The 25759-nt window shown below is 38.9% G+C and overlaps 1 protein-coding gene across 1 annotated transcript in view; it reads right to left on the bottom strand.

Moving 5' to 3' along the window:
* Window positions 1–1599: 1599 nt before the first annotated feature.
* Window positions 1600–25759, bottom strand: part of LOC132786514 (circadian locomoter output cycles protein kaput) — a 42041-nt gene continuing 17881 nt past the window's right edge. Inside the window, 10 exon segments of the mRNA XM_060793059.1 lie at window positions 1600–1747; window positions 1749–2261; window positions 2488–2543; window positions 2715–2775; window positions 2863–3439; window positions 3487–4345; window positions 5332–5836; window positions 7988–8077; window positions 13415–13539; window positions 24923–25113. Of these exon segments, the coding sequence (XP_060649042.1) occupies window positions 1670–1747; window positions 1749–2261; window positions 2488–2543; window positions 2715–2775; window positions 2863–3439; window positions 3487–4345; window positions 5332–5836; window positions 7988–8077; window positions 13415–13539; window positions 24923–25113 (3055 nt within the window). The 3' untranslated portion in view covers window positions 1600–1669.

Below are 25759 nucleotides of genomic sequence, written 5' to 3' on the forward strand. Positions count from 1 at the left end.
AACATATTTGCGCGTGAGTTAAGTAAGTATAAATATATTAACCATCAAATAATTTATATGGAATTCGATTAGCAAATATTATTGTATGATTTTAGCTTTTACTCACGGCAGACAAATTGTGAAATGTACAATTGAATTACTTGGATAATTTTTATTTTATATTGTATGTAAACGTATATATAGTATTTATTTATGTATATTGTATATGTGTATAGTAAATGTTTTATGCGGGCGACTAGAAATTCAAGAAATCTTTTAAATATACACACTCTCGGATTATTCAGCTAAGGAATTACATGCTAAACGATAGGAATCATGAAAATTACATTTACTTGCATTTCGATTTGTTGTCATTTACAATCTAATTACAGTTAATGTTATTAAATATAATCATATTAATATAAGCATTTTGATATTTGTAAATACATTAATTATGTTTAATCTTAACAGCTACTTAAGCACTTAATTGCAATTTATTAATGTTTCGATTTACTTTTCCCACTCTTATGATTATTCATTAACTTTCCAAGTGCCTGAAAAATGTAACTTAAATTTGGCGCAACAACCCGAAGCCAATGAATAGATCATTTTATTTTACATTATAAGAGTACAAATACATATTTATACATAGATAGATACTATGCTATGTAGTATTATTAGTTTATGTTTTATATTAGAATAAAATCTTTGGTTGTAACTACAACTGAAACTGTTTATTTGTTCATGTACTTTTGTGCAGGAATTCTCAATTGGAATGGTTATTACGAATACCTTGCTCACCTGCCTGCCTAACTGGTTGAGTGTACAATTGTTTATATAAATTATCACAGTAAAATAAATAGAATTATTTTTCGTAAATATTGTGTGTTACTCAGAATCAACTTAAGAAACGCCTCACGGAACTTATTTCAAAACATTTTCTTGCTTTTCGCTTTTTTTTTAAATAATACTATTGCATTGAGATTATTTTCTATCAGAGAGCTTTACGTGAATGTATTTATTTTGGGTTAATATAAATTTTACCATTTATTGGTAATGTATTGGATTTTAGTGGAGGTAGATTAATATTGATTTTAGGGTATAAAAATGTAGAAGAGTAGATTAATAAGGAAACAAAGTTATTATTCAATTCGAAACGGCAAAAAGTAAGAAAATTTTTTTTCCTTCCTATGTTTAGAAAGTATCATTATGGTTCTTCAATTTGACAATAAGTTACAAGATCTGCGCTTATTTAAAAGCAATAGACTTTAGTTAAGCTGAGAATTTCTTATACTGTTATACCACTAAAGAAAATATACATATAGTCTTATGTAAGAGAGTAAGAAGTATCTCATATTCAATATATTATATAATTTAAAGGGAATCGTTGCAAACATAAATTAATGTTTTAGAATTCAAATACATTCATGTAAGGCTCTTTGTTTTCAAGCAACCAAAGTTAAAACCTATAAAACTGGTCTGCAGTAATGCTATTTTTCTGGTGTACTTATTGTGTGTGTGTGTGTGTGTGTGTGTGTGTGAGTGAGAGGTGTGTGTGTGTGTGGGTTGATATTATGGAAGATACGATAGTCATAGTCCACATTTTGGCAAAACTGTTGAACATGTTTGTTTGTTGTCTTTTGTGTGCTTTGGGTTGTGGGTGTTGGTGTTGTTGTTGCTGTCGTTTCCTTTACTGATTCAGCAGCGTGTTGGTCACCTCCGAGAAGGAGAGCAGCGGACTGCCGTCGATGTAGGCGCCGCCAGCACTCACCGGGGGGCGGGGCATAGGCCAGAGCCGTGTGAGCGGTAATATTGGCCGGATAGAGCAGATGCTGTGTGTGATGTTGCTGGTAATTTGGCTGATGTTGCTGGTGATGCAGATGTTGCTGCTGCTGCTGTTGTAGCTGTTGTTGTTGTTGTTGTTGCTGCTGCAGCTTAGTTGCTTTGCGTGCACCACGTGTGGCAGCATTCGCAGAGCTGTTGCTCAGCGCCTGCAGCGAGTCATCCGAGCAGATGATCAGCGGTGTTGCTGCCGCTGCTGTTGTTGGCGCTGATGTTGTCGTCGAGACAATGGCCAGTTGTTGGTACGGCGAGATGGCAACGGCGTCGGCGGCACCACTCAGCAGGCTGCTTACCGCTGGCAGCGTTGGCGGTGTGCGGCAATTGGGCGGCGACTCCAGCTGATGTTGCTGGTGGTGCAGCGGATAAACCGCCAACTGTTGCTGCTGCTGCTGTTGTTGTTGCTGCTGTTGCTGTTGCAGTTGTTGAGTGGTGATTAGGATCTAAGTGGGGAGTTTATGGGTTAGTCAAACTAGCACTCTTTTTTTTTGTTTCTTGGTTTTGTTGGTTGGTGCTTGAGTGGTGCATTGTGGTGTGTGTTGTTGGTGGTGCTGTTGTGGTGCGCTCTACGTGGTGTGATGGTGCATTCTAGCGGCTTGCCGTGTGCTGGCCGTGCTGATGGTGGTGGTGGTGGTGGTGCAGTTGGTGGCCAGGCGTCGACGTGGCCGCCGCATGGTGATGCGGATGGTGGTGCGGATGGTGGTGGTGGTGATGGTGGTGGTGATAGGCCAAGTACTGCGAGTACTGCGTGTAGCTGGCTGGCGTCCATACCTCGCTGCCATTAGCGGTTGCTGTTGCTGCTGCCGCGGTGGCTGTTGCCGACGCCGGCGTTGTGGCTGCCGCCGTGGCGGATGCGGTGATCTCTGCATGGTGTTGATGATGTGCTTGATGCTGATGTGGATGCGGATGCGGATGTGGATGCTGATGTTGTTGCTGTTGTTGCTGCTGCTGTTGCTGCTGCTGCTGGTGGTGCAGCGTGTGTGCGTGTGGATGAGCGTGATGATTGTGCGTTGCCTGCGACGATTGCTGATGATTGGCGGCGGCGCAGCTGGGCGGTTGTGGTTGGTGGACGTGGTGCTCAGTATTGCTCGAGTTGCTCACATTGCTGCCAATGCCACGCTGCTGTTGCTGCTGCTGCTGCTGTTGTTGTTGCTGCTGCTGCTGCTGGGGCGATGTGGTGTGCGAGGAAGCCGAGTAGAGTCCGGAGTCGTCGTGCTGCAGCTGATAGCTCTCAGGTGTGCCGGCACTCGTTGACTTGCCGCTCAGCTCCTTGTTGCCATTCCACTTGGCTGCCGCGGCAGTTTCGTGCTCGTTGTTGTTGTTGGCATAGCTGAGGCCATTCGAGAGCGGAGTGCTGCGATGCGGCGAGCCACCAGCTGTGGCTGCAATGCGACTGTTGAGCGGCACACCGCTGGACTGAGTGGTGCCCCACATCAGCACCGTCTGTCGCTCGTAGGGATCAGCAACTGCGGATGCTGCTTGCAACTCCACTTTAGGAGGCACGCCGCTGCTGCCATTGGTTGTGGCGCCAGCAGCAACGGCAACGGGCGAAGGTCCATCCGAGGAGCACGAGATGACCTCCATGACTTGAGGCGATGACTTGGGCGTCTTCAGGGGGAATCTGCTGAGAGTGGTAGAGTTAATAGGAGTCAGTCTTAGCAGAAGCACTCAACACTTACTTGTGGCGTGGACGTTGGACTGCCGTAGCCGCTGCTGTAGCCGCTGTAGTATTTGCCCGTCTCCTGCCACTTCTCGTCCGCCTTGGAGGCAATGGCATAGCCATCGTACGACAGGAAACCGTTCGCCACATACGCCGAGGCCGGAGCTCCCGTGTGCGGATAGTCGGTGTAGTAGCCACCAACTCCGACTGCACCTTGGAGTCGATACTGATGGAAGAGCGACGTCTCGCTGACCGGATAGAAGGCATTGGCCGGCATCGAGCTGCCCATGTAGAGATTATCCGCAGCCGTTGCGTACGGCGATGCCGTGTACATGGGATTTAGATTGGAGTAGGCGGCAGCTGCAGCCACAGCCGCTGGATCCGGCAGATACTCGACCACAGCGGGCGCTGGAGAACCAACCTGACCCAGTGGCGAGGATTGCTGAGCCTGCAGCTGCTGTTGTTGCTGTTGCTGCTGCTGCAACTTGCGCTTGCTGCGACACGTGGAGAGAAAGTCTCGCAACTGCGTCTTGTAGCGACGATTGGGACGCGTGGGCGTGACGGGAGGCGGCAGCGCATGAGCTGTGGGCGAGGCACTGGCACTTGAGGGCGGCACCACCAGCTGATCGGCCTCGGAGAAGTACGTGGACGCCAGCCCGGTGTCCAGATAGCTGACCTTAAAGTCCATGGTGCGCTTGCCGAGCAGATCGTGTCCCTCCTCATCCATCAGCTGGCGATGCGTGCAGATGACAAAGTCCGGCTTCGAGTTCTTGTACACCAGTCGTGAGCTCGTCTGCAGCCATTGCCACTCGCCGTCCTTCTTCTGGTAGCGATAGGCAATCATGCCCGAGGCGCCCGTCTTCAGCACTGCATTAGAAGATTAGATAGGAATTAGTCACTGAGTACACACAGAGAAAAATTACGATCTAAAAACTAGGCTAAATATCTTGATATTAAAAACTTTTCGTTATTAAGAAAGGTTGTTGAATAAAAATTTTAAAATAGAAGATTTCAATCTTTAATCATATAGATACGAAGATTGGGTAGGAATTAATCATATAGTACATATAGAGAATAATTAGGAAAACTAATATACAAATCTTGATATTAAAAACTTTTCGATATAAAGAAAGGTTCTTGAATATTATATTTTTCTAACGAATATCTTAATCTTAAATCAATTGGATGAGATGATTGGGTAGGAATTAATCACTGAGTACTCATAGAGAAAAATTTCGATACAAAAACTAAGATAAAAATCTTGATAATAAAAACTTTTCGATATAAACATTTTCTTAAAGAAGATTTTAATTTTAAATCAATCTTGATAATAAAATCTTTTCGGTTTTAGAAGATTTCAATCTTAAATCAACATAGAGAAAAATTACGATCTAAAAACGAGGATAAAAATCTTGATATTAAAAACTCTTCGTTATTAAGAAAGGTTCGTGAATATGAATATTTTTTAAAGAAGATTCTAATCTTAAATCAACTGGATAAGAAGATGGGGTAGAAATTAGTAACCTATACAGAAAAATAATTATAATAAATAATACCCTTCTATCGTATGGATAGGGTGTATAACAAGATCAAAAATCTTAGATTTACAAACTTTTTGAAATTAAAAAAAATAAACGAAAATCAAAATTTAAGAAAGCTTGATGCCTTTAAATAAGATAGTATTCTTGAATTTCAGTAATGATCAATCTAGAAAACTTGTCAAATTTTTATCTTTATTAAAAATTGTATCTTTTGAGATAAATTTCCAATATCTTTTGTATGATGAAATAATTTTTCTTTTAGTAACACATTGTTTTTTATGCATAGCAAAAATAAACGCTAGGTTTACTTACATTCCTGATGAGCGCTGGCCACGTAGGCCAAGTCATCATAGTGCACCAGATCGTAGCCACCCATGTTGACCAGCTCAGCATCTGCGTAGCCCAGAATGTGCTTGCCCCGCTGATCCATGGAGACGAGGGAAAAGTCCAGCTTGTGCTTGGACTTGAACATGTTCTCCTTGTGCGGTATCTCCAGCAAACTGGGCGGACCGAATGGTGTGCAGTAGGCGAACAGTGCGAGTGGCGGCTCCTCCGTCTTTCGGTTCTGACCATGGAGTATCTTGATGCGACCGCGTATGTCGAGGCGCAGGAATCCTGAGGTGTTGTCCAGCAGGCAACGGAATCGCACCGTGAAGCTGCGCTCCAAGTAGAGTGCCTTGTCGGGCGCCAGAGTCTCCGAGAGCTGCATGCTGGACATGTCCGCGGGCAGGAAGCTGTTCCACAGCAGTTGGCGCTGTAGTTCCTCGCGATCCTCAGAGTGCACCAGCTCGTACACCGACTGATGCACAATGTCCGACTGCGGGAAAGGGAAAGGTAAAGGGGAGAGGGTCAGTTGTTGAAGATGTGAAGTTATCGCGTTGGGTTCAGTCAACTTGTTATTGATTTTCGCTTTCGCTTCAGATTCGTTTTGGGGCGTATAAATCAAAATCCACGCAAATTGAAAATGCGCCCCATGTTGGCCACAAATTGAGACATAAATTCTGCACGCGCCAGCAAGAGCAGCGCAGAAACACACAACGAGATCGAGGGACGGACATACCCTACATATACTACATACGTGACTGTATCAGCTAGCTAGAGATGGCAGCGTGACACGAATAGAGGCGAAGTCAGGAAGAAGGAATAATTGGTTTCCTAAATTGATTTTGTATATAATAATGTTGAGATATATTCCATTAGCAAAAGATAAATATATAAAAACGTCTTGTGATTATAAAAATAGTATTACTTTATATTATATTAAAGTTTTACTATATATTTTATTCCTTACTACTTTTTCTTTAAATATGCAATTAATCTGCACTCCTTTTTGAAATTAAAAACATTTTTGAAACACATTTTGTTATTTACAGAATAAAATTCTCTAAAACTATTAAGACTCTTTATAGGATCCTCAAGTTATTTGAAAAAACATTTCAATGAATTATTAGTGATGGAGCATGTTCTTAGTCCAAAGAAGAGATCATCGCTTTTATCAGAAACTTGCATAGTGTTTCAGAAATTGGCTAATATAAGAAAACACTTATTATTGACACAAATTTCTATAGCAAAACTAAAACTAAAATTCTAAAGCAAAGATGTGCAGAAATAATTTAAGAATAAATATTAATCAATTTTTAAAACAGAACTAAGCTGAAGGCCTTTGCAGCTCTTGCTTTATCAATAGTGTTAGTTTGAATTTTAATTAAGGCTAACCTTTTTAAATAAATAAAGCAGAACTATGCTAAAAGAAGATTTTATAAAATCTCCTAGAGATGAGAGCGTGTCACGAGAACATCGCTACTACCATCTCTATCACAAGCTTGAATAAAGTGTTAGGGATATTTATTAAGCTAAAAAATAACTTAATTCGCAATTTTGTTATTTTCGTGTCACGCTGCCAACTCTATGAGGGGAGGGGGAATCAGAACTTTCTACGTAGTGTGCAAAAACCAACAAAGCAAATGATTTGGCCGCAATCCTCACACGGATTACTTGAATTTAGTATGTGCACATTTGCAAGCAGTGGAAGTGGAAGTAGAAGCAGATGATGAAGTTGCAGTTGCAGTTGCAACTTGGAATCGGAGTTGGAGTTGAAGTTGGAGTTGAAGGCAATCGAATGGCCAATGGCCATGGTAATAGGCAGCTACGTTTTTAATTGAGCTGCCAAACGGGGCGTGTCAAGTGCCGCTTTACACATTTACAACTAAATTAAAAACAAAAGTAAAGAAACCTCGAGCAGACACTCAACCAAAGACTGAAGACTAAAGACTGAAGAAAGCTAACTGCAATTTTCAATTTCCATTCGACAAGCGCCAATACAATAAAGTAGGCAAGTAAAAAAAATACACACACTCACAGCAGACAACATACACAATGTGCAACAGAAACTGTGTTGCACTGTTGCAATGCAGTAGCTGTTCCAAGTAGCAGGCAACATGTGGCAGTGGATGTTGCAGTCACTCGCTGTGGAGAACTCTTTCGATCGCGAGTTAGGCCCAAAACATGTTGGCCAGTCTTCAAGGCAGCTGCAGCGAGGCGTCGTGTCAGTTAATAACACACAGCCTCAACATATGCCACGCCCCTGCTAACCCTTAGTTCCCCCGCCTGCTTGCCCCATGTGGCAGCTGCGTAAGCAAATCTTGTGGCGATTCTGCGATTGCGCAATACTCCCGCTGATCTGATTTTTATTTATGGGCCCAGAGAACCTGCCACGCAATCTTGCAACCTGAGATTCTGTTTGTTTTTTTTTAGATTTTTGTGTGGCACCTCAGACGAAGGTGTTGCAAGTTAGATGCCCCAAACTGGTAGCTGTACTTTCGACCCGTTTCCGCAATGAGCTTGACCCAAAAATAACAGACGCAGACGCGGACCACAAGGGGGAATCATTCATAGAAATTTCAGGCAATTAAAATCAATCAAAATGCTGCCTCTTGCCCCCGATGCTATTGTTGTTGCTGCCACTTACCTGATGAAAACCCAAATAGCTCTCGATGCTGTGCGTGGCAAAGAAGACCTCGCCTTCGCATGTCAGTATCATTAGAAATCCATTTAGAGCCTGGAAGAAAGAACAAAAGAGCAATGTAAATAACGAATGCGAGTGAGTGAGAGGGCGAATGTGAGTGCGCAAGAGAGGCAGATAGATAAAAATTAAATCAAAACTACGAATTAAATGCTGCTGAGGGGCGGGTCGCCTGGGGGGCAAACAGGTAGCAAGTCGTCAAATTGACAAGACTAGAAAATCGATAGAGCGAGAGCGACAGAGTGATTGCTAAGCTAGAGCGAGAGAAAGAGAGAGAGGGCGATACTTTGGCGTCTCGTAATTGCAGTAGCTGCCGGTTTTTGAATTTTTTTTGTTTTGAAAGATATTTTGTGAATGGATTAATCCATCATTTTTGCGGTCTAGATGAACTCTACAAAACTGGGCATGAATGAACCCGAGAGATCGCGTAGAAACAAGGGCCAAAGACACAGCGGCGCTAACTTGAGGCTAAAACGTAATCAGCGCTTAAGCGGCTCATTTCATTGGAGCCAGCGAAAGAGACAGAGAAAGAAGCAGGGAAAGAGACAGAGACAGTGGCAGAGACCTGGGGCTGTGATAGGGGGCTAAGACAGACTTTGAAGTTCCACATCAAAACACAACCAGGAAATGATGAGCAATTATATCAATGAGTTTCAACTAAATGCAGACGATGATACCGCTTTCCTCTCCTCTTCACTTCCCTTGCCCACCCCTCCGATCATCACTAAGAGCATTTGTTTTATCTTACAGAAATATTTAAGTATCTCCCATTCTCTCGGAGCTCTCCGAGATTTCAGTTATTGGTTGTTCCTCGCGTAATTGCAGGTTTCGTTTCGAGCAATGATGCATTGTAATTATCTATAGATTTGTTAAAGCTACAGAAAGTAAAAAAAAAGAAGGAAACCCAACTGAACTTTAATTAAATGTGTAATCTAACCTCAGAAGCAATGCAAAAGTTGAAGAAAGTGGAAAGAACTGAAGAAATAAAGTGTATTTCAAAACTTTAAGTAAGCTTATTTTTAAGATGAAATCGATTAATGTGAATGCTTAACCTAACCAAACTTTCTCAGTTATAACCTCAATTCTTAACCTCAAAAAATAAAATATATTTTTTGGCATTATTTTGTACTGTTCTTTTAACCCGTTTGATTATTGTTTTAGATAGGATTTAAAGCTGCTTTTTATAAGCTGCTAATAGGCGTTACGCATGCGATTTTATAGTGTTACGTTTATGCGAAAACAAAATGGCGAACCGAACGCAATGTGCGACGTGTGAACTTCAAGAGCACGAAGACAAATTTGCCAAGTCTCTCATTAGGTGCTCAGTTAATTAATAAAGAGAGCAAGAGCCAGAAAGAGAGAGATAGATCGAAGAGCGAAGAGAAACTGCAACTGTAATTAATATGCGCGTATTTAAATATCAATTTGCCACAGCTGAAGAGCAGCAGGGAGAAGCAGCAGGAAAAGCAGCAGGCAAAGATGACACAAGGAGGCAACTGGGCCAACTGCTTTGCTCTTCTTACCTGTAAAGGCCGGGAGTTGAGACAAATGTGCACGATTGCTGCTAATTACAGAGAGCAACAAAACCAGAGCTTGCCGTGATTCGAGACAGCGGATGGAATCGAGATGGTGTTGGCAAGGAGTGCAGAGTGGAGTCTCTTCTCAGAGTTGGTATTAACCGACATAAACGCTAAGTGGCGTCATCATTTAAAACGCATCAACACAGCCCGCCAAAGGATATGAATATGGATATGAATCTGTATCCGAGCCAAGTTGTGAGTTGTTGTGTGGATTGTCATCAAGCCGGCGGCAACTGAGCATCAATAATCTTCATAAAGATTGCCAACGGTAGCCAACGAGACAGACGGAGACAGCGATACATAATAAAAGGCAAAGAAAGAGACAGAGACAACAAACGGATGCTAAGGGTTTTTATTCATACCCTTTAATCAACAACATTTGTGTAAAGGGTAGAGTGATAGGATAAAAAGAACAGTTTCCAAAACGAAATGTTCCTTATAAAAGAAATGTGCATATTCAGTACGGAATATTGCTTAATAAGCGCACAACTTTTATGATCTATCCGAAAACAGTTCCTTTTCATTAAATGTAGGAGAAAACGCCTAATTAATACCAACATTTTTCAAACATTTGGACACACTTTTTAATAAAACAATATGCTGTGATTATCAAGATACTTAATTACTTATGTAAACTTATAATTGATATTAAAGAGACAATTCATATAAGTAAAAATATCGAGAACATCCTTAAAATCTCTGTATTACCAATATCTGTATTTTCATTCATAATTTAGTAAATATTTCTGAATAACATTAACCCAGCTGATCAATTGCCATCTTTATTGGAGCACAGGGTATTTGCTCGTCACTCAACTTCACCTTCTTGAATTTTCTCTATAAAAAGTAGAATCAAAAAGATTTCTTTTTGCAGCTTAATTGTTTTATTTGCCTCTCGCTCGCTTTGGTTCTTTGCCTCCTTTTCTACAGCTTGTCTTCATTGTTGTCGTTTCGCCGTTGTCTCTGCATCAGTTTATACGAGACAACTTGGCCAACTGTCCAGGCTGATGTGGTCTGTGGCAGCGGCGTCTTCTAATGCGTTTTTAATAATACACGCCCGTCTTGTGCGGCAACAGCGAACAGCCAACAGCCAACTGGCAACTTGAATAGCTACAAGCGAAAAGATACGCACACACATACTACATAGTGTATGTGTGTACTTTAGACATTTTGGTTGGGTATCTATCCCGTCATTTGGTTGTCGGCTTGCATTACAGTTTTGTGTTTTGATAAGTTGGCGGCGATTATTTAACCATTTCCTTGGCCCCGACCACGACCAAGACCAAGACCAGATTAGACAAGACCAGACAACAACTGACCCCTTTGGTGGTGAATTCATAGCTGGAAAGCTTAGCTAGTTAGCTAGTTTGGGGGCCAATTTGCGTTTTCTTAGCTGGTTTCATAATTGCTTAATAAAGCCGCTGGATTGCTGAATGATGCTGCAATCAGCGTCTAGCTTAATGCTTCCTATAAATATCACGTATACGCCGTGTCACATAGTATATATTATATATTCCTGTATCTCCAACTATAGCTATATATATTTATATCTGTCTCATTATAGCTCTTTTCAATCAATGTCTCTGCTGAAAGTTAATTAATTAAGCCATTTTTTGGGCCGACTGCTAAATGTGTGCCACAGTGGCTGTCAAACTGTTTGCAAAACTAGAGCAGCAACAACAGTTAGTTCAGTCAGCCAGCCCATGTGTGTGTGTGTGTAAGAGTGAGATGGCAACATGTGCATGAGCTGCGCTGCGTGACAAAACGCCATTTTCTAATGATAATATGTGACCCATAATAAACAACATCAAGAACGGCAACAACAACAGCGCAACAAAAGTAAAACTTCATGAGCAATTGAAACGGGCAACAGGTAACAAATACCTCAGCTATTAAAACTAAATATGCAGCCCCAAAACACCCGCCTCCCTCCCTCCCTCTCTCCCTTGTCTCCTCTGCCCTTCCTCTCTGTTGTGTGTGGCTCAAAAATATGCACGGAAATGCACAATTGTGCAGCTCGGCAATTAGCTGCAAGTCGCCCATCTACCGGAAGGTAGAACAGGCAACAAAAAAAAATAACAAAAACACACACGAACAGAACTTTTTGGCTTGCATTCAAATTGGCAAGTTGTAAAAAGGAGACACAAGTCGCAGTCCCTGTTCACTCTGCGTATACGTAATGCAGTTGCATTGTGCAATGTGTGGCAAAATGCAGTTTTGCATACACGACTTAGGCGTGTTCCCAACAGTTCACACAACATAACTAAAGGTGATTGAGGCAGCACTTAAAGGAGTTTTATGACAATTACTAATTGATAAGCTGGAAATTTTGTATACAACGTTTAGTTGTTTATATGAAAAATGATCTCACTACGTGGACAATTTATTTAATATTTTGTATTTTAAATATTTGCTTTATAGCTTTCATAATAAAATAATGCTAAGATGCTGAATTCTTGAATTTGATGAATTCTGTATTTTAAGTAAAATAAAATATAATATAAAAAAAATTCATTAATAATAAAATAAATTAGTACATAAAAATGTGATCAACATTTTGAAGATTTTATCACATAAGAAAAACGTATTGTTTTTTTTTTACCAAAGTAAGTTTATTTTAAATTAATTTTTTTGTAACTTTTTACTAAGCTTATCTAAAAAACTTTTGAAGCTATTGTTTCAAATGAATTGCAAATGTAAACATCAAATTCGCTGCTCTAGAACTTAAACTACCTTATTACTGTGCCACACACCTTAGGGTTAGTTTTTTTTTTTTGCTGTGATGACGCTTTACGGTTGCAAGTTTTAGACTTTGACATTGAATTGTTGAGTGCGGCCGAAAAAAGAGGTGCATAAAGCGCATGTTGCACAATTGCGTGCCTCTGTCTCGCTGTCTCTTTGTTAACCCTTTCTCACTCAATCGCTCTCTCTCTCTCTTTCGCTCGTTAGCTGACTCACTCGCTCTCCCTAGTTATGTGCGAGTCGCGCACATTTGTTGCGCTGTCTATGGCTGCTTGGTGAGCTATGTGTGCATTAAATTAAACTGTCATGACTGTGACAAGTGCATATGTTCGCGCCTGGCCACATGCAGCAACATGCAGTTTGGCTTGGGCTTTAATTCAGCAAAAACATGCAACTTGCCACAATGCAAGTATGTGTGTGTGTGTGAGTGCGAGACACTTTAATTGAAGTTTGACCAAACTCAGCGCGTGGCATATATGTAAACTTGAAAATGCATAATTTCAAGTTACTGTTTGGGGAGGTTGCAATGTGTGGCAACTTGCTAAGTGGCTAAGTTGGTTGCTGCAATTGGCAATTGGAACGATATTAATTATAAATATTATGGTAACACATGTCCAAGCGCCAATTACACACAATTAATCAATTCGAAACGCGGCCACAACGCGACGTTGACTAATTGCTATTCAATTGTTTAACAATTTTCCACAATTTTACACAAATCACACGAATTTCACAATCCCAAATCCAATCGAAGTGCGCGGCTCAAAGCTTTGCGTGTTTCGATACAGCAAAAAAAACAAAGACAAACAAACAAAAAATAAAGAAGGCATTTATCAATTGGTATAGTGGCCTCTCCCTCTCTCTCTCCTCCTAACTATCTCAATTCTGTGGAACAAGCGCTGATTGATTATGCGCCATATCCTGACGATGAAGCCATCAAATGGCCAAACAAAATTGATGAAGACAAATTAAGTCGAGCATTTCATAGATTAAGGATAGTGAATGAGTGTAGGGGGCAGCAAGGGTGGGCAGGGGGTGGCAGGGCACTTACCTGCAGGAACATATCACCATCCAGCAGACCATGCTCAAAGGCGCCCAGCTCACGCGTTCTGTAGCCATCGTGTGCGTGTATGTGCGGCAGGACTCCGTTCTCCTCCTTCTCCTTATGCATAACAACTGCAAAGAGGGAAAACAACAGCAATAAGAATACAGCTTAAATATTTATGAGCGAATTTTTATATTTTATTAGCCATTAATATTTCATTTACCACTGTAAAAGCAATAGAAAATACACTAACAATAAGAGGGAAATAATTTTGGGAGTGTTTAAATATTTAACATGAATTGTTTAATATACAAATTTTTAACTACAAGTTCAAAATAAAAACTTCTTTCGTTCACCAATTTATCAATTATATGAGTTCTGTAAAAACAATTTAAACGCTCTAAATTATTCATATTTGAATTTAATATATACTATAGAATTGAATGGGATATATGAGAATTAAAACCCTTTTTCGATCACCAATTTATAAATTTTTTGGTAATAATATATTTTATTTATGTGATTTATGAGTGAATTTTTGTATTTGATTAGCCATTAATATTTCATTTATTATTGTAAAAGCAAAAGAAACTACACTGATGAAAGCAAGAGGAAGATGACAATAATTTAGAATGTTTAAACATTTAAATGAATTAATTAACTTTAATTGCAAGTAAGAGAATTGAACTTTACTTTTGTTGACCAATTTATTAATTAATCGAACTAATTATCATGAATGTTTGCCGTATTTGGACTTAGTTAAAAGAGCTTAAAAGTTATTCAAAATGCAATTAGTTTAAAGTCTACATTCAAATGTAAATAGGCAGTATTTATGAATGTTTAATTTCAATGCAAATTCATATCTGTTTTTCTGTCAGTGTATTGGTATTATCGCTGGCAATGGCTACCGAAAATTGCGATCCATAAATAACTCGCTCCACAAAGCGTTTTACAGAGCAGCCAGCAACCAGCAACCATCAACTAGCAGACCCCTCGCTTTAACCCAGTCAGTAGAATTGGAAACCATAGTTACACCATAAAAATCCAATATACATAGCTATGTGGCAGTCGCATTTCGTATATCGTATATATCATGGATATACAATAAATATTTACAGCTGGCATGGAAAAGTACTAAAAATTGTTTATGGTGTCATTGTAATATTTTATGAGGCAACTTTCCACCTCGTTTGCCCCTTCCCTTCCTCCATTGTTCATTGTCCTCGTTCATCGTTGAGATGCCTTCGCTATAGCGCCTGGCACTGGCTTCCCAGTTGCCTATAGCATTATGTGTATACACCCCACAATCCACACTCACTTCCTTCCCCCCTTCCCAATTGTACAACACCCTTAAAGGCAGCCGCCATTTTAGAAACAATATTTTTGGGCGAAACGTCGTGAAGAGTGGAGGCTAGAGGGTGGGGGAGAGAGAACATTTCCTCTCGACCTGCGCCTCAAGTTTTATAATAAATTTGTCACAAAAATTGATTTATGCGCGATAAACGATAAAAACGAAAAGAAAAGAAAATAAAACTAGACCTAATATATTTTAGCTTAGTTTTTGTCTGGTTTCACTTCGGGATGAATATAACTTGTGCTTGTGCTTGTTTTTGGTGTCGCAGGCAAATTTATACGGGACTTGAAATAAAATATTTGCCCCGCCAGCTGCTGTCATAAATTATGATTTTTATCAGCGCAAATGGAAATAATAAAAATGAGAGTGAAAATAATAAAAAAAAATATATATATAAAAAACAGAAAACTAAAACTAAAACCTAATTTACGCATGGCGAAGCCCACGACTAACTGCAAGTCCGGCAAGTCAACTAACCAAGCAACCCCTGAGCCAAGCAGCCAAGCAGCTAACAACACCAACAGCAACCACAGCCCAAGTTGCTGCCAGGGTCTCTCATTTCAATTAGCAGCTCCAAAACTGCGTTCTACCCCTGGCACTATTAGAAGCCAACTGCACTGCGAGAAGTGAAGTGGAGATTTCAGTTGTTGAGATTAATTAATAAACAAAATCGAATATTTTTTTTTCATATTTAAAGATTATTTCATATCGATCTCTATAGAATTTGTGGGGAATATAAAATACAAACTAAATTGCATTCTTAACTTTGTGATAAAGTGATACAGATATTTTTCTCTTCTATTACCATCAACTAATTAAAATACAACATAATCGCATAATTTGGTTTTGGTCTTTTCTATACTTAGTTTCGATTTCTAAAGGATTTGAAGAGAATTGTAAATAAAACCTGGCGAGTAGAAAAGTTCTCATAATGAATTGAAATATGAAGTTCATAATATATCGATATATTTATTAAGCATAGATCAAAATTTCTCACTTCTTAAAGAAAATATCTCAGAAATATCAATTTAAAACCGAAATTCTAATACAATTATGAAATACTTTTAAAATTAGTTTTTCGTTTATATGATATATATTTAGTGAATTATATATATTTTATTAATTATATAAAAAAAAGTAATAAAGTAGCTACTCAATTTCTCTCAGTGTGCTGAGGTTTGGCCTGCCCTGACTTGGCGTTTGGGCCTTTTGGCTAATCTGTGCGCTGCTTTGGCTTTTTATCAAATTAACAAAAGTGCCGCTGCGTGTGTGTGCTCTGACTTGTGTGTGTATGTGTGTGTATTGGTGTGTTAGTGTGTTCATTTTAGCGAAAGTGCGATAAAAACAAATAGTTGACCCTCTTGGTTACACACACACACACATACTAACACACACCCCAGCTTGTCGTTTAGGGCAAGGTAATGTGGCTTAAACAAATTGCATCATGTGCGTGTGATCCTGACCAAAAAGGCTTTTAGAGCAACTATTTTTTGTTTTTTTTTTGGTCGTAATTATTCATAATTTAATTAGGCTCAGTTTACATTGCGACTTCTTGTTGTAGTTATTATTATTATTACAATTTTTTATTGTGGCGCTTAAAATATTCACGTGCATAAACACATTTAATTAACTCGACTCGCGGTTTTATTGTTGTTGTGGGGGTCTGTGGGTGGGCGATGTAACAAATCCGCGACATTTTCTAGGCATGGCTCGCATTTTATTGCACTTATGCAGAGACCTGATTAGCATAAACTAAATTTATGTAGTGACATTTTGCGAATGTGTCGAGTAACAACTCCAGCTGGCCAAAGAAATGAATTACTTAGCTAAAGTAATTGCTTAAGAAACTGCGATTGCGATTGATGAAATCTGATTGATAAACTGTTGAAACAGCCCTCGTGCTGTCATGTCATGTGCAACATAAACCAAAATCCGAAATCCGAAATCTGAAATCCACCACCAAAGCAAAGCGCAAAGCAAAATCGCGTCGTCATTTGGTGGATGAACGTAAATCTTCTCTGAAAGGCGGAAAAGCGCAAAATCTCAGCTCTAGCTGCATATGCGCCAAAGGGTGGGAAAAGGAGGAGGGGGGTGCTGGCTGTATATAGAAGACATAATAAAAATGGCGGCTGGCCAAACCCCACCCACCTAGCAAAGCGACGAACGAACGAAACGGTAAAGCGTGCGCAAGATACAGAGACGCTAGCTTGCTCTCTGCTGACGCTGACGCAAGCAGCGCTGCGAAGTTTCGCGTCGCTGTGACTGATGCGCCCTGTGAAAATGGCGTCAATTATGCGCTGGGCGCTGCCTTTGTTGTTGCTGCTGTTGTCGTTGCTGTTGCTGTTTCTGCTGCCGTTGGCGCTTTGGGGCGTGCCCCTTGGCACGGCATGGTGCAAACAATAAAGAATAAAGTTTAAATTCTGACATTTTGGCAAATATTTTTCGTGCCTCGTAAGCAAATATGTCATGGAAATGTCAAACTCATCAGCGCAATTGATTGAAAAACTGACAGCTGTCTCGATTGACTTCGAAGGGCGGCGCAATGAAAGTTAATGTATATTATCAGTATGTACTAAGCTGTGCAGTTTACTTTAAAGCCAATTGTTGGTAGCTGTCAAATATTTGCCATCTCCACATATCTAAATATGATAAGCAAGCAATATCGTTACTGCACTCGTTGTATAACAGTAACAAGTAATACAAAGCATTCATTGCAATCTGATTTTGTAAACGACAACAAATCGTATCTTTTTAGTTGGTCACAATACCGCCAACAATTTAGCCACCGTAAAAATAATATTATTTTTAAGTCTTCGATAAGAATATTCCAAAAATTTACTTGTTTTTGTTAATATTCCTCTTTACATTAATATAATATTATTTTATGCTAAATTAATCGCCAAATTAAATTTAATCTGTTAATAAATTCCTTTTGCTTCAATTCCTTCTGCTTCCTTCTGCTTCCGACTTAATATTCTTTCAATTCTTTTTTAAGAGCTGTTAAACATAGAACCTAAGTTGTTTATAATACAATACAAATAAAACGTTTAATCTATTAGATGTATAAATAATGAAACTGCATCTAATATTCCATAAGATTGCGCTGAAAATAAATTCATCTAGTTCGAAAAAATTCTCACTTCTACAAATTTCTATATTGATTAATTCTGAAACTAAATTTTCTCTTTATTTCCTTCTGCTTCCATCTCAATATTTGTAAGCTCTCCGTCTTACAGAATTTATAATATAAATTATATGAAACATTAAGAATATTGAATTGTCACTATTTAAATAAATAAACGCATTTTATTTTATGATTAGATATAACATTTTCTAACTCTGAGAAATTCTCTAGTTACGCTATGTATGCTAATGATAATTCAACCAATACTTATGTACCAGATAAGTACAAAAATTTCATATTCAATCACTCAAATTTCTGTCTGAAATGTTGTCTTATCATTTTATTGATTTACATACGAATTTGTTGGGCTTTAAACGTTTTGCAGTGAGCTTTAAATTGAACTAGGCCTTTGTATACAGTTGTTGATACCTGTTGTTGTTGCAGCTGAAGGGAGGGAAGGGGGAGGACGAATAAGGGGGTAGCGGGTGGCCGACCTACGTAAGTCACGCAATGTTGTCTGGCTGCGCTCTCTCTCTCTCTATCTATCTCTCTCTCTCTCTCTCTCTCTCTCTTTCTGGGTCCAACTCTAAGGCTGAGCTTAACTAAGCTGAACGTTTTGGTCGGCGTGACAATGCGACGCCTCTCACAAGCAACAACAGCAACAAGAAGAAGAACTAGGGGAAACAACCTTCGAGCTGAGACAGGTGTATTAAAGTGCATCGCCTGACTGATTGCATGTCCGCCTCTGCACCGCGGCGATTTCGACCCATTGTCTGGCTATGGATTCTATCGTCTCCTGTGTGTACTTCACTCTTTCACCTCCTCTTTCTCTCTCTTACTCTATGTCTGTCTCCTCCCCACATCCATCAGGTATCCCGACCTCGTCTGCTGTCCGCGCTAATGGGCCTAAACTGGAGCAACGCACGAAAGTCATGTATATGCACGAAAAATTGGCCACAGTTATAGACAGAGCGAGACAGAGAGGGGGAGCGAGAGAGAAAGAGAGAGCAAGAGAAAGAGTGAGCAGCTTTAGTATGTTTATAGGTTAAGAGCTGAGCCTTGGCCCCTTGGGCTTGCAATTCGCAGGGAGTCGCACGACGGCCATGGGCTCCATTAACAAACGCTTAACGGCAATTTTGATAATAGCATAACCAGCATTCCCGCTCTCTTCCCCTCCCTTTGCCCCCTATGAAAAAGACCCACTCATATATCATAGCTATTTCCTTATGAATTTGCTGACCAAGTGACCTTGTTAAACATAATCTAATGGTATCACAATTGACTCAAGTCTTGTGTCGCATGTGCAACTCTTAGAGTTGCCACACAATGTCGCAGTCGCATTCGCTTCCCACGAGACACTCTAGACAGCACACACAGAGTGTCCCAAAAGTAAGAACAAGATCTCCAAACCAGTCCCGCGATCGTTAGCTACTTATTCAAGTAATTCCAACATGATTTGACTGTCTGACTGGCTGCTGGCTGCTGACTGCTGGCAAAACCATATTTTAATCATGTGTGGGAACTCTGGTTGGCAACCAACGTGTTCCCACTCTCAAGCTACAGTCGCAGTCTCAGTCTCAATCTCTGTCTCTGTCCCAGCTCAAATTACCAAAACGCGGCGAGTCAAATGCGAGAGTCATTCCCATTACCACTTGAAGTCTCTCTTCAAGTCTCCATTGTTTGCGCTAAGCTCTATGTTCTATTTAAGTTTAACTTTATAATAGTCTTGCATAAATCAATAAATTATTGCATTTACAATGCTGAAACTAATAATTTGCTCTTTGAAAACTAATCAAATTTCGTTCATCAACTAATTGAATTGAATATTTAAAATGATCGTTATTCTTGATTTAATTCGAATTAAAAATAATGTTTATTATATTTTCAAAAGTCTTTCTAATAAAATGGAAAATATAACCGAAAGATTCCTTTTAAAATGCAACACTAAAAATAATTTCGAACCGATATCAAAATAAATTACTTTTTCGAATTATATGAATGGACAGATATTAAATTGAAACTTTTTTTTTAATATAATTGAGAAGGTATTATATAAATTTTAAATGTTTTCAAAAAAGTTGTTTATCGAATTAATTTTAAATTCAGATATATTTGAAATAACAGATATCAAATTTGTTAAATGCTTGCCCTTTTAGATGTTTCATAAAATAATAATAATATAAATAAAAGTTTAGACAAATAATAATATTTCAAACAAAATTACAAATAATTATAATCAATTTAAGCAACTTTCCAAATAAGTTTTCTTTACATAAAATAATCATTTAGTTAATTTCCGAAATGAACTTTTTAGCTTATGAAATTTGGGAAATAAACTTTAGCCAAAGTGTCTTCCCCATGGAGTCTGCTCAATTTGCTTATTGGCCAAGTTGATACGTTGAGTTATGTCTTCTTTTGGGTTGAGGTTTATGTAGAGGTTCGATTGCGTGCAATAGTTGTTCACAAATGGTTAAACAAAACTATCAATGCAAGCATTTGAGTTCAGTTTTGCAGTTAATTACGCAACTCATCAATTAAGCAAAGAGAGCACGCGGGGCCAAAGGAAGCAAATAGTCCTGTGGCAGGACGCAGGAGTGGTAGGGGGGAGGAGGGAAGCAGGAGCCATCGTGAAGTAATCGAGTGCATTAAAAATGTACAAATTGCGCGTCTTAACAATTATTGCTGGCCATAAGGCGCCAACGCTTGGCCAGCAATTATGGCCCTTTTAGATACGGGCGTGGTTGGGGTAACAGCGATAGAGGGAGTTGGTTTCTTCTTCGAGTGAAAGAGGGCAAGAGCGAGAAGGGCCCAAAGACAATGGGCCATTAGTGGCGCGCTTTAATTATTTAGTTTTTGCAACAAAAACAGCAAAAGCAAAAAAAAGAAGGAAGCCGAAAAACCAAACCCAAGTATGAGAGCGAATAAGAGAAATGCTAAAATATTCGAGTGGTTGTGGGTGGTGTGAGTTATGGTTGTTGGTGTGTTTCTGCTTCTGGTTGTGGGTGGTGCACATTATGTGTTGTATTTGGTGTATGTACACATAGAATCCACCTTTTCCAAATAGCCTGGCGAAAATGAAAACGAACTTTGCTTTTATTTTTTCTTCTCTTGTGTTATTTTTTTTTTGGTTTTTGTTGGTATAGAGAACTTTTTCGCCTTTTCGTTTCGCTTTTGCGCAAGTCAGGGTCAACAACTGCCCCTATGCGAGTACGAGTAGATGCCGGAGGATAGCCCTTGTCCCTTATCGTCCTTGCTGCTCTTGTCTGTGCTGTTCTCTGCTCTGCTCTGTGCTGTGCTGTGAAGCAACCCCCTGTGGCCCATTTCATATATGTTATGTACACCGGTAAATACTTGTACATGGCCAGAGAACACAGCCGAAAAGAACTAAACTCAACAGAACATAACAGAGCTTTATATACTCGGTGCTTTCCTTGTTGTCCATTGCCTTCTTTGGTGGGTGGAATTGCAATCTCTTTATCCACGCAGCAGCCCAGCAATTAATTTTAAGTTCATTGATTGCCACTTCTCACAGCTTGCAAGCAATAAGAATAAATCTACCTATGAATTTTCATGAACTTCATTAAGCTCACTATATGAAAATAATATGAGAATTAAATATTGAATAAATATAAATTATAGTAATCTATAATATGTTTTCTCTATTTTATTTCATGTATCATATAGCCACTGAAATCATGCTTTTTCAAGAAGAAACTATGATTAGAATACCGAAGGTTTTTTTTAACACTTTTAAAAATGAAAATTATTTTTTAAATTCTATAGTATGAAAGTTATTTTACATCGAATTCATTTTTGATAAAATGTATTCCATATTTTTGTTGTTTGTTGTAAACTATTTATTTGGGTTAATATAAAATAAATTTCGGATTAACTCAATTAATCAGTAAGAATAATATTTTTTCATAAGTGTGTATAAGGATATTTTTGATCCGTTGCGAATGTCTCATCATAGGAAAGAAAAGAATGTATCAACTCAATTTGGAAACTGACATAATTTGGGTAAATTAAAATTAGCTTTAAAATTAATCCATTTAGAATTCAACGTGCTAAATGTATGTTTGTTTTCTCTCCATTTCCAAAGTCTTAATAATTTAATGAAATCAATTTATCCATTAAATCCTTCGATTGCCTCTAAAATACTTTTATACTTTTGTGTAATAGTTTCCTTTATATCTGAGCTATTTATGAGAATTGCTTCTGTGTGGATTGGCTTTTCAGATATCCTGGACAGCCTGTCAACTAATCGCATTGAGTGCTCAAGTTGAAAATCCCACAAGCGAAGGGAAAGGCGGCACACGTTCCACAAATGCCCTATACATATAGACACACTCTGAACACTCACTAATTGTAAATTAAATGATCCTGATAATATCCGAAAAACATCTAGACAAACAAATAAAGCCAAAACGTAAACAAACTTTGACCTGTGCCCGAAGTTCGAAGGGGAGAGGAGGGGGTAACGTTTTGTCAACCCCCCTTCGAACAAAAGCATTAGACAGGACTCGACTATGTGTGATAGAAAGGACACTAAAAGAGTACAGCGAGTGGATTGTGGATAGTGAGCACACGGCGCAACGGTTCTGGTCCATTAACCCGTCGTCATTGTTGTTGTTGCTGTTATTGTTGTTGTTCCTTTGGGAAGGACAAACAGAGAAACGCAGCGAAATGCGCAAAGGAAACGCAGCGCGTGGCGGCTTCGTTAGGGATTTGTTGAAGTCGATAGGAAACCTTGGATGCGTTTGCTGGTATTGACTTTGCCACAAAATGCAACAACGACTGCGGCACGTGGCGTCAACAAAGCAACAAAAAAAAGGAAAAGGTTTTGGGAGCTGGTCAACAGTTTGCCATTGCAATTAACGCCCCAGCTTTGCCATTGACCGCTAATTGTCAAAATATTTACTCGAGTCCTTTTCATGCAGTCCATGATGAATCCTGCCACACACACACAGAGAACACGTGTGACTCAGTAGCTGTAACAAAAGGATGGGCCAAGCAGGTCGCTTAGTTGCTCTCCCGCTCGCTTTTGCTTCAATTTTTGAACTTAAACTTAATTAACGTTGTGAGTTTCCTCTCCACCGAAGCAATTAAATTTATGTCGTTAAACAAAGCGAAATGCCAATGAACCAAATACTGAAAGTCGCTCTGGCAGCCTTCTTCGATAATAAAGCCATCAAATGTTGAGTTCGTTCTCCTTTTATTGCATTTGCCCACTGCGTTTTAATTAATTTAAATTAGACAAAAGAAAAAAAAGAAAACTTATATATAAATGCCGAGTAAAAATAGCACAAACAAAAAAAACAGAACATCCCTAAAAATGTTTTTGTAGGTTTCCTCAGGCGTCTGATTCGATTTACCTGCCACCAAAAATGTTTCAACATTTTTCCCCATTTCCTCTACGCGACTCACGACTCACCTTTAATACATTCACCAGGTGAGCCAGCAACAAAAACAAAAAATGGGGAAAAAAGTAGAAATTAAAATCAGAAGGAACATAAGAGAATTTCTACAAAGCAAATACACTTATGAAAGTTTCATTCCAATAGAAAAACTTTACTCAATTAATGGTACAAATAATGTATAAATGTATGTAACGTATAAATAAAATAAATATAATTTAATTTATATAATATATGCCAACTAATCAATAGAAATAATCACAAATTACTTCATCAAAAATCTTTTACGCGCTTTCCCCATTTAGGCGTCTCATTTAGAAAAATATAAATCTATGGTAAGTCTGAAAGTTTTCTACGATATACAATATTTAATTTCAAATTAAATTTTATTACACCAAATCCAAATACACTCTTTTTTAGTGATTATTATAATGATTTATGGAGTCGAATCATTTGTAAGTCTGGAAATATTTCTATGTTTTAACTACAAATTAAAGTTTACTTCATTATATGTAAATACATCCTATTTACATCTATTATATTAATGATAAAACGTAAAATACTTTAAAATTTGCTCTATTTATATTTTTGTATAATAATGGACCTAATCAATAGAATTAAAAACATATTATTCAAACAAAATTCTCCTGCTCGATTCCCTCTATAACATCTAACAATTTCATTTTTAGAAATTAATCTCTTATCAAATTGTAAGTCTTGTACTATTCCGATGATTTAATTACAAATAAAAGTTTATTAAGTCATTTATAAATACAGTCTATTTCAGAGATTATTATAATCATATAAGCAACTAAGTAAGTAAAGTAAAGTTTATTACGTCAAATCTAAATACAGACTCTTTCAGTGATTATTATAATGATATAGTTGTTCCTTGTACACAATTTTGTTCTGCTGCAAGTTGAACCAATTGCCTTACGTAGTTAATATACCCCATTGGGAAAGTTGATTGTAGCAAAACGAGACGAAGACAAAATGAAATGCGTATTTCTTCCTTTTGTTTTACTAGTCCAACTTTAATCCGTCAACAGCACTAATTTCGCCACGTGCGTGTGTTTGTATATGTTATATACTATATTATATAGCGGGTATATCCCCTGAACTGGGAACTGGAAATGGAAGTGGAAGTGGAACTGGGACTGGAGTCTACAGACTACAGACACACGGAGGAGGCGCAGGACTCCCCGTTGCGGCGATGAAATTAGTTTTGAATCATTTATGAGTCATGTTTAGGGTCTGCCACCGTGTGGCAGCCAGCGAAAACTCTCTCCGGCAATGGCAATGGCAGCATAATCGATTTAATAGGCTCGGGGAATGTAACGCGCCGTATGGCAAATGTGCGAAGCCGATGTCGACATCGATGGCTCAGCGCTCAGCCGCTCCTGAGAGGCCGACCATATGGGATGGGAAAGGGAATGAGAAAGGGAATGGGAATGGGAATGGGATATACATAGGTAGAGCCAGAGGGGCGTGGGCGCAGTTTGGGGGGTAGCTTTCACCTTCTTTTAAGTTTTCCCTGCTTTCCAACCACCCAGAAACATAGCACAGAAAAATAAAAAAGAAAGGAAGTGGGATATTCATAATTGTGATACGGAACTCACCTTGAAAATAACTTTTGGTTCTTAAATAACTAACGGACAGCCTTAGTATGCTCAGTCGATCCAGTTTGCTTAGTATATTCTGCTCGAAGGGCAGCAGCGAGGCAAGCAGATCCAATTCGGCATTCAACCGCTCCCGATGCCGTTTTGATGGATTGCTCTTAGTGACGCCATCCTTGGGCGGCGGCTTCAGGCTGCAAGAAACAAAACAGAACAGAAGGAAACAAGAGTGAAATGAGCAAATAACTAATTTTCATACATTAAATGAAAAGTCAGAGTCGGAGTGAGAGAGAGAGAGAGAACAACAGCTGACGCCACAATTTGAACTTGAGAACAAAGGAAAAAGGTCAAAGATTATTAATTGCACTTATCAGTTACCCGCTAGTCAAGGCAAACCCTCCCTTGATATGTGGTTGCTTGGTGGTCGATTGAACACGGCCACTTGATCTGTTAATTACAACATCAAACCGAAGTTAGCCCGAAGAGGAAATCGGAGTGTTTCTCAATTTCCGCGAATCAAATCATATAAAAAAAGCAAAACTAAGCTGCAAATTAGAACCGCAATCTGTATGTCCAATTAAATGTCATAAATGTCGGATTAAAGGGTAAAGCAGCAAAAACCCCATTGTAAAATCTAAATGCAGTATGTGATATGATATATACATATATATATATAGAGAGAGAGAGAGAGAGGGACAGAAACACGTTGACCAAGTTCCTGCTGCTCCTTCTCGCTGTTTGCCAATAAAACTCATAAATGCAAAAAGTGTTCGAGTCGAGTTTATGATATCGTCTGCTTCTTTTTGCCCCGCTTCTCTTTGACTTCCTGGCTTCTCTCCC

This window comes from Drosophila nasuta, chromosome 2R (assembly GCF_023558535.2).
Source record: "Drosophila nasuta strain 15112-1781.00 chromosome 2R, ASM2355853v1, whole genome shotgun sequence".
Taxonomy (NCBI): domain Eukaryota; kingdom Metazoa; phylum Arthropoda; class Insecta; order Diptera; family Drosophilidae; genus Drosophila; species Drosophila nasuta.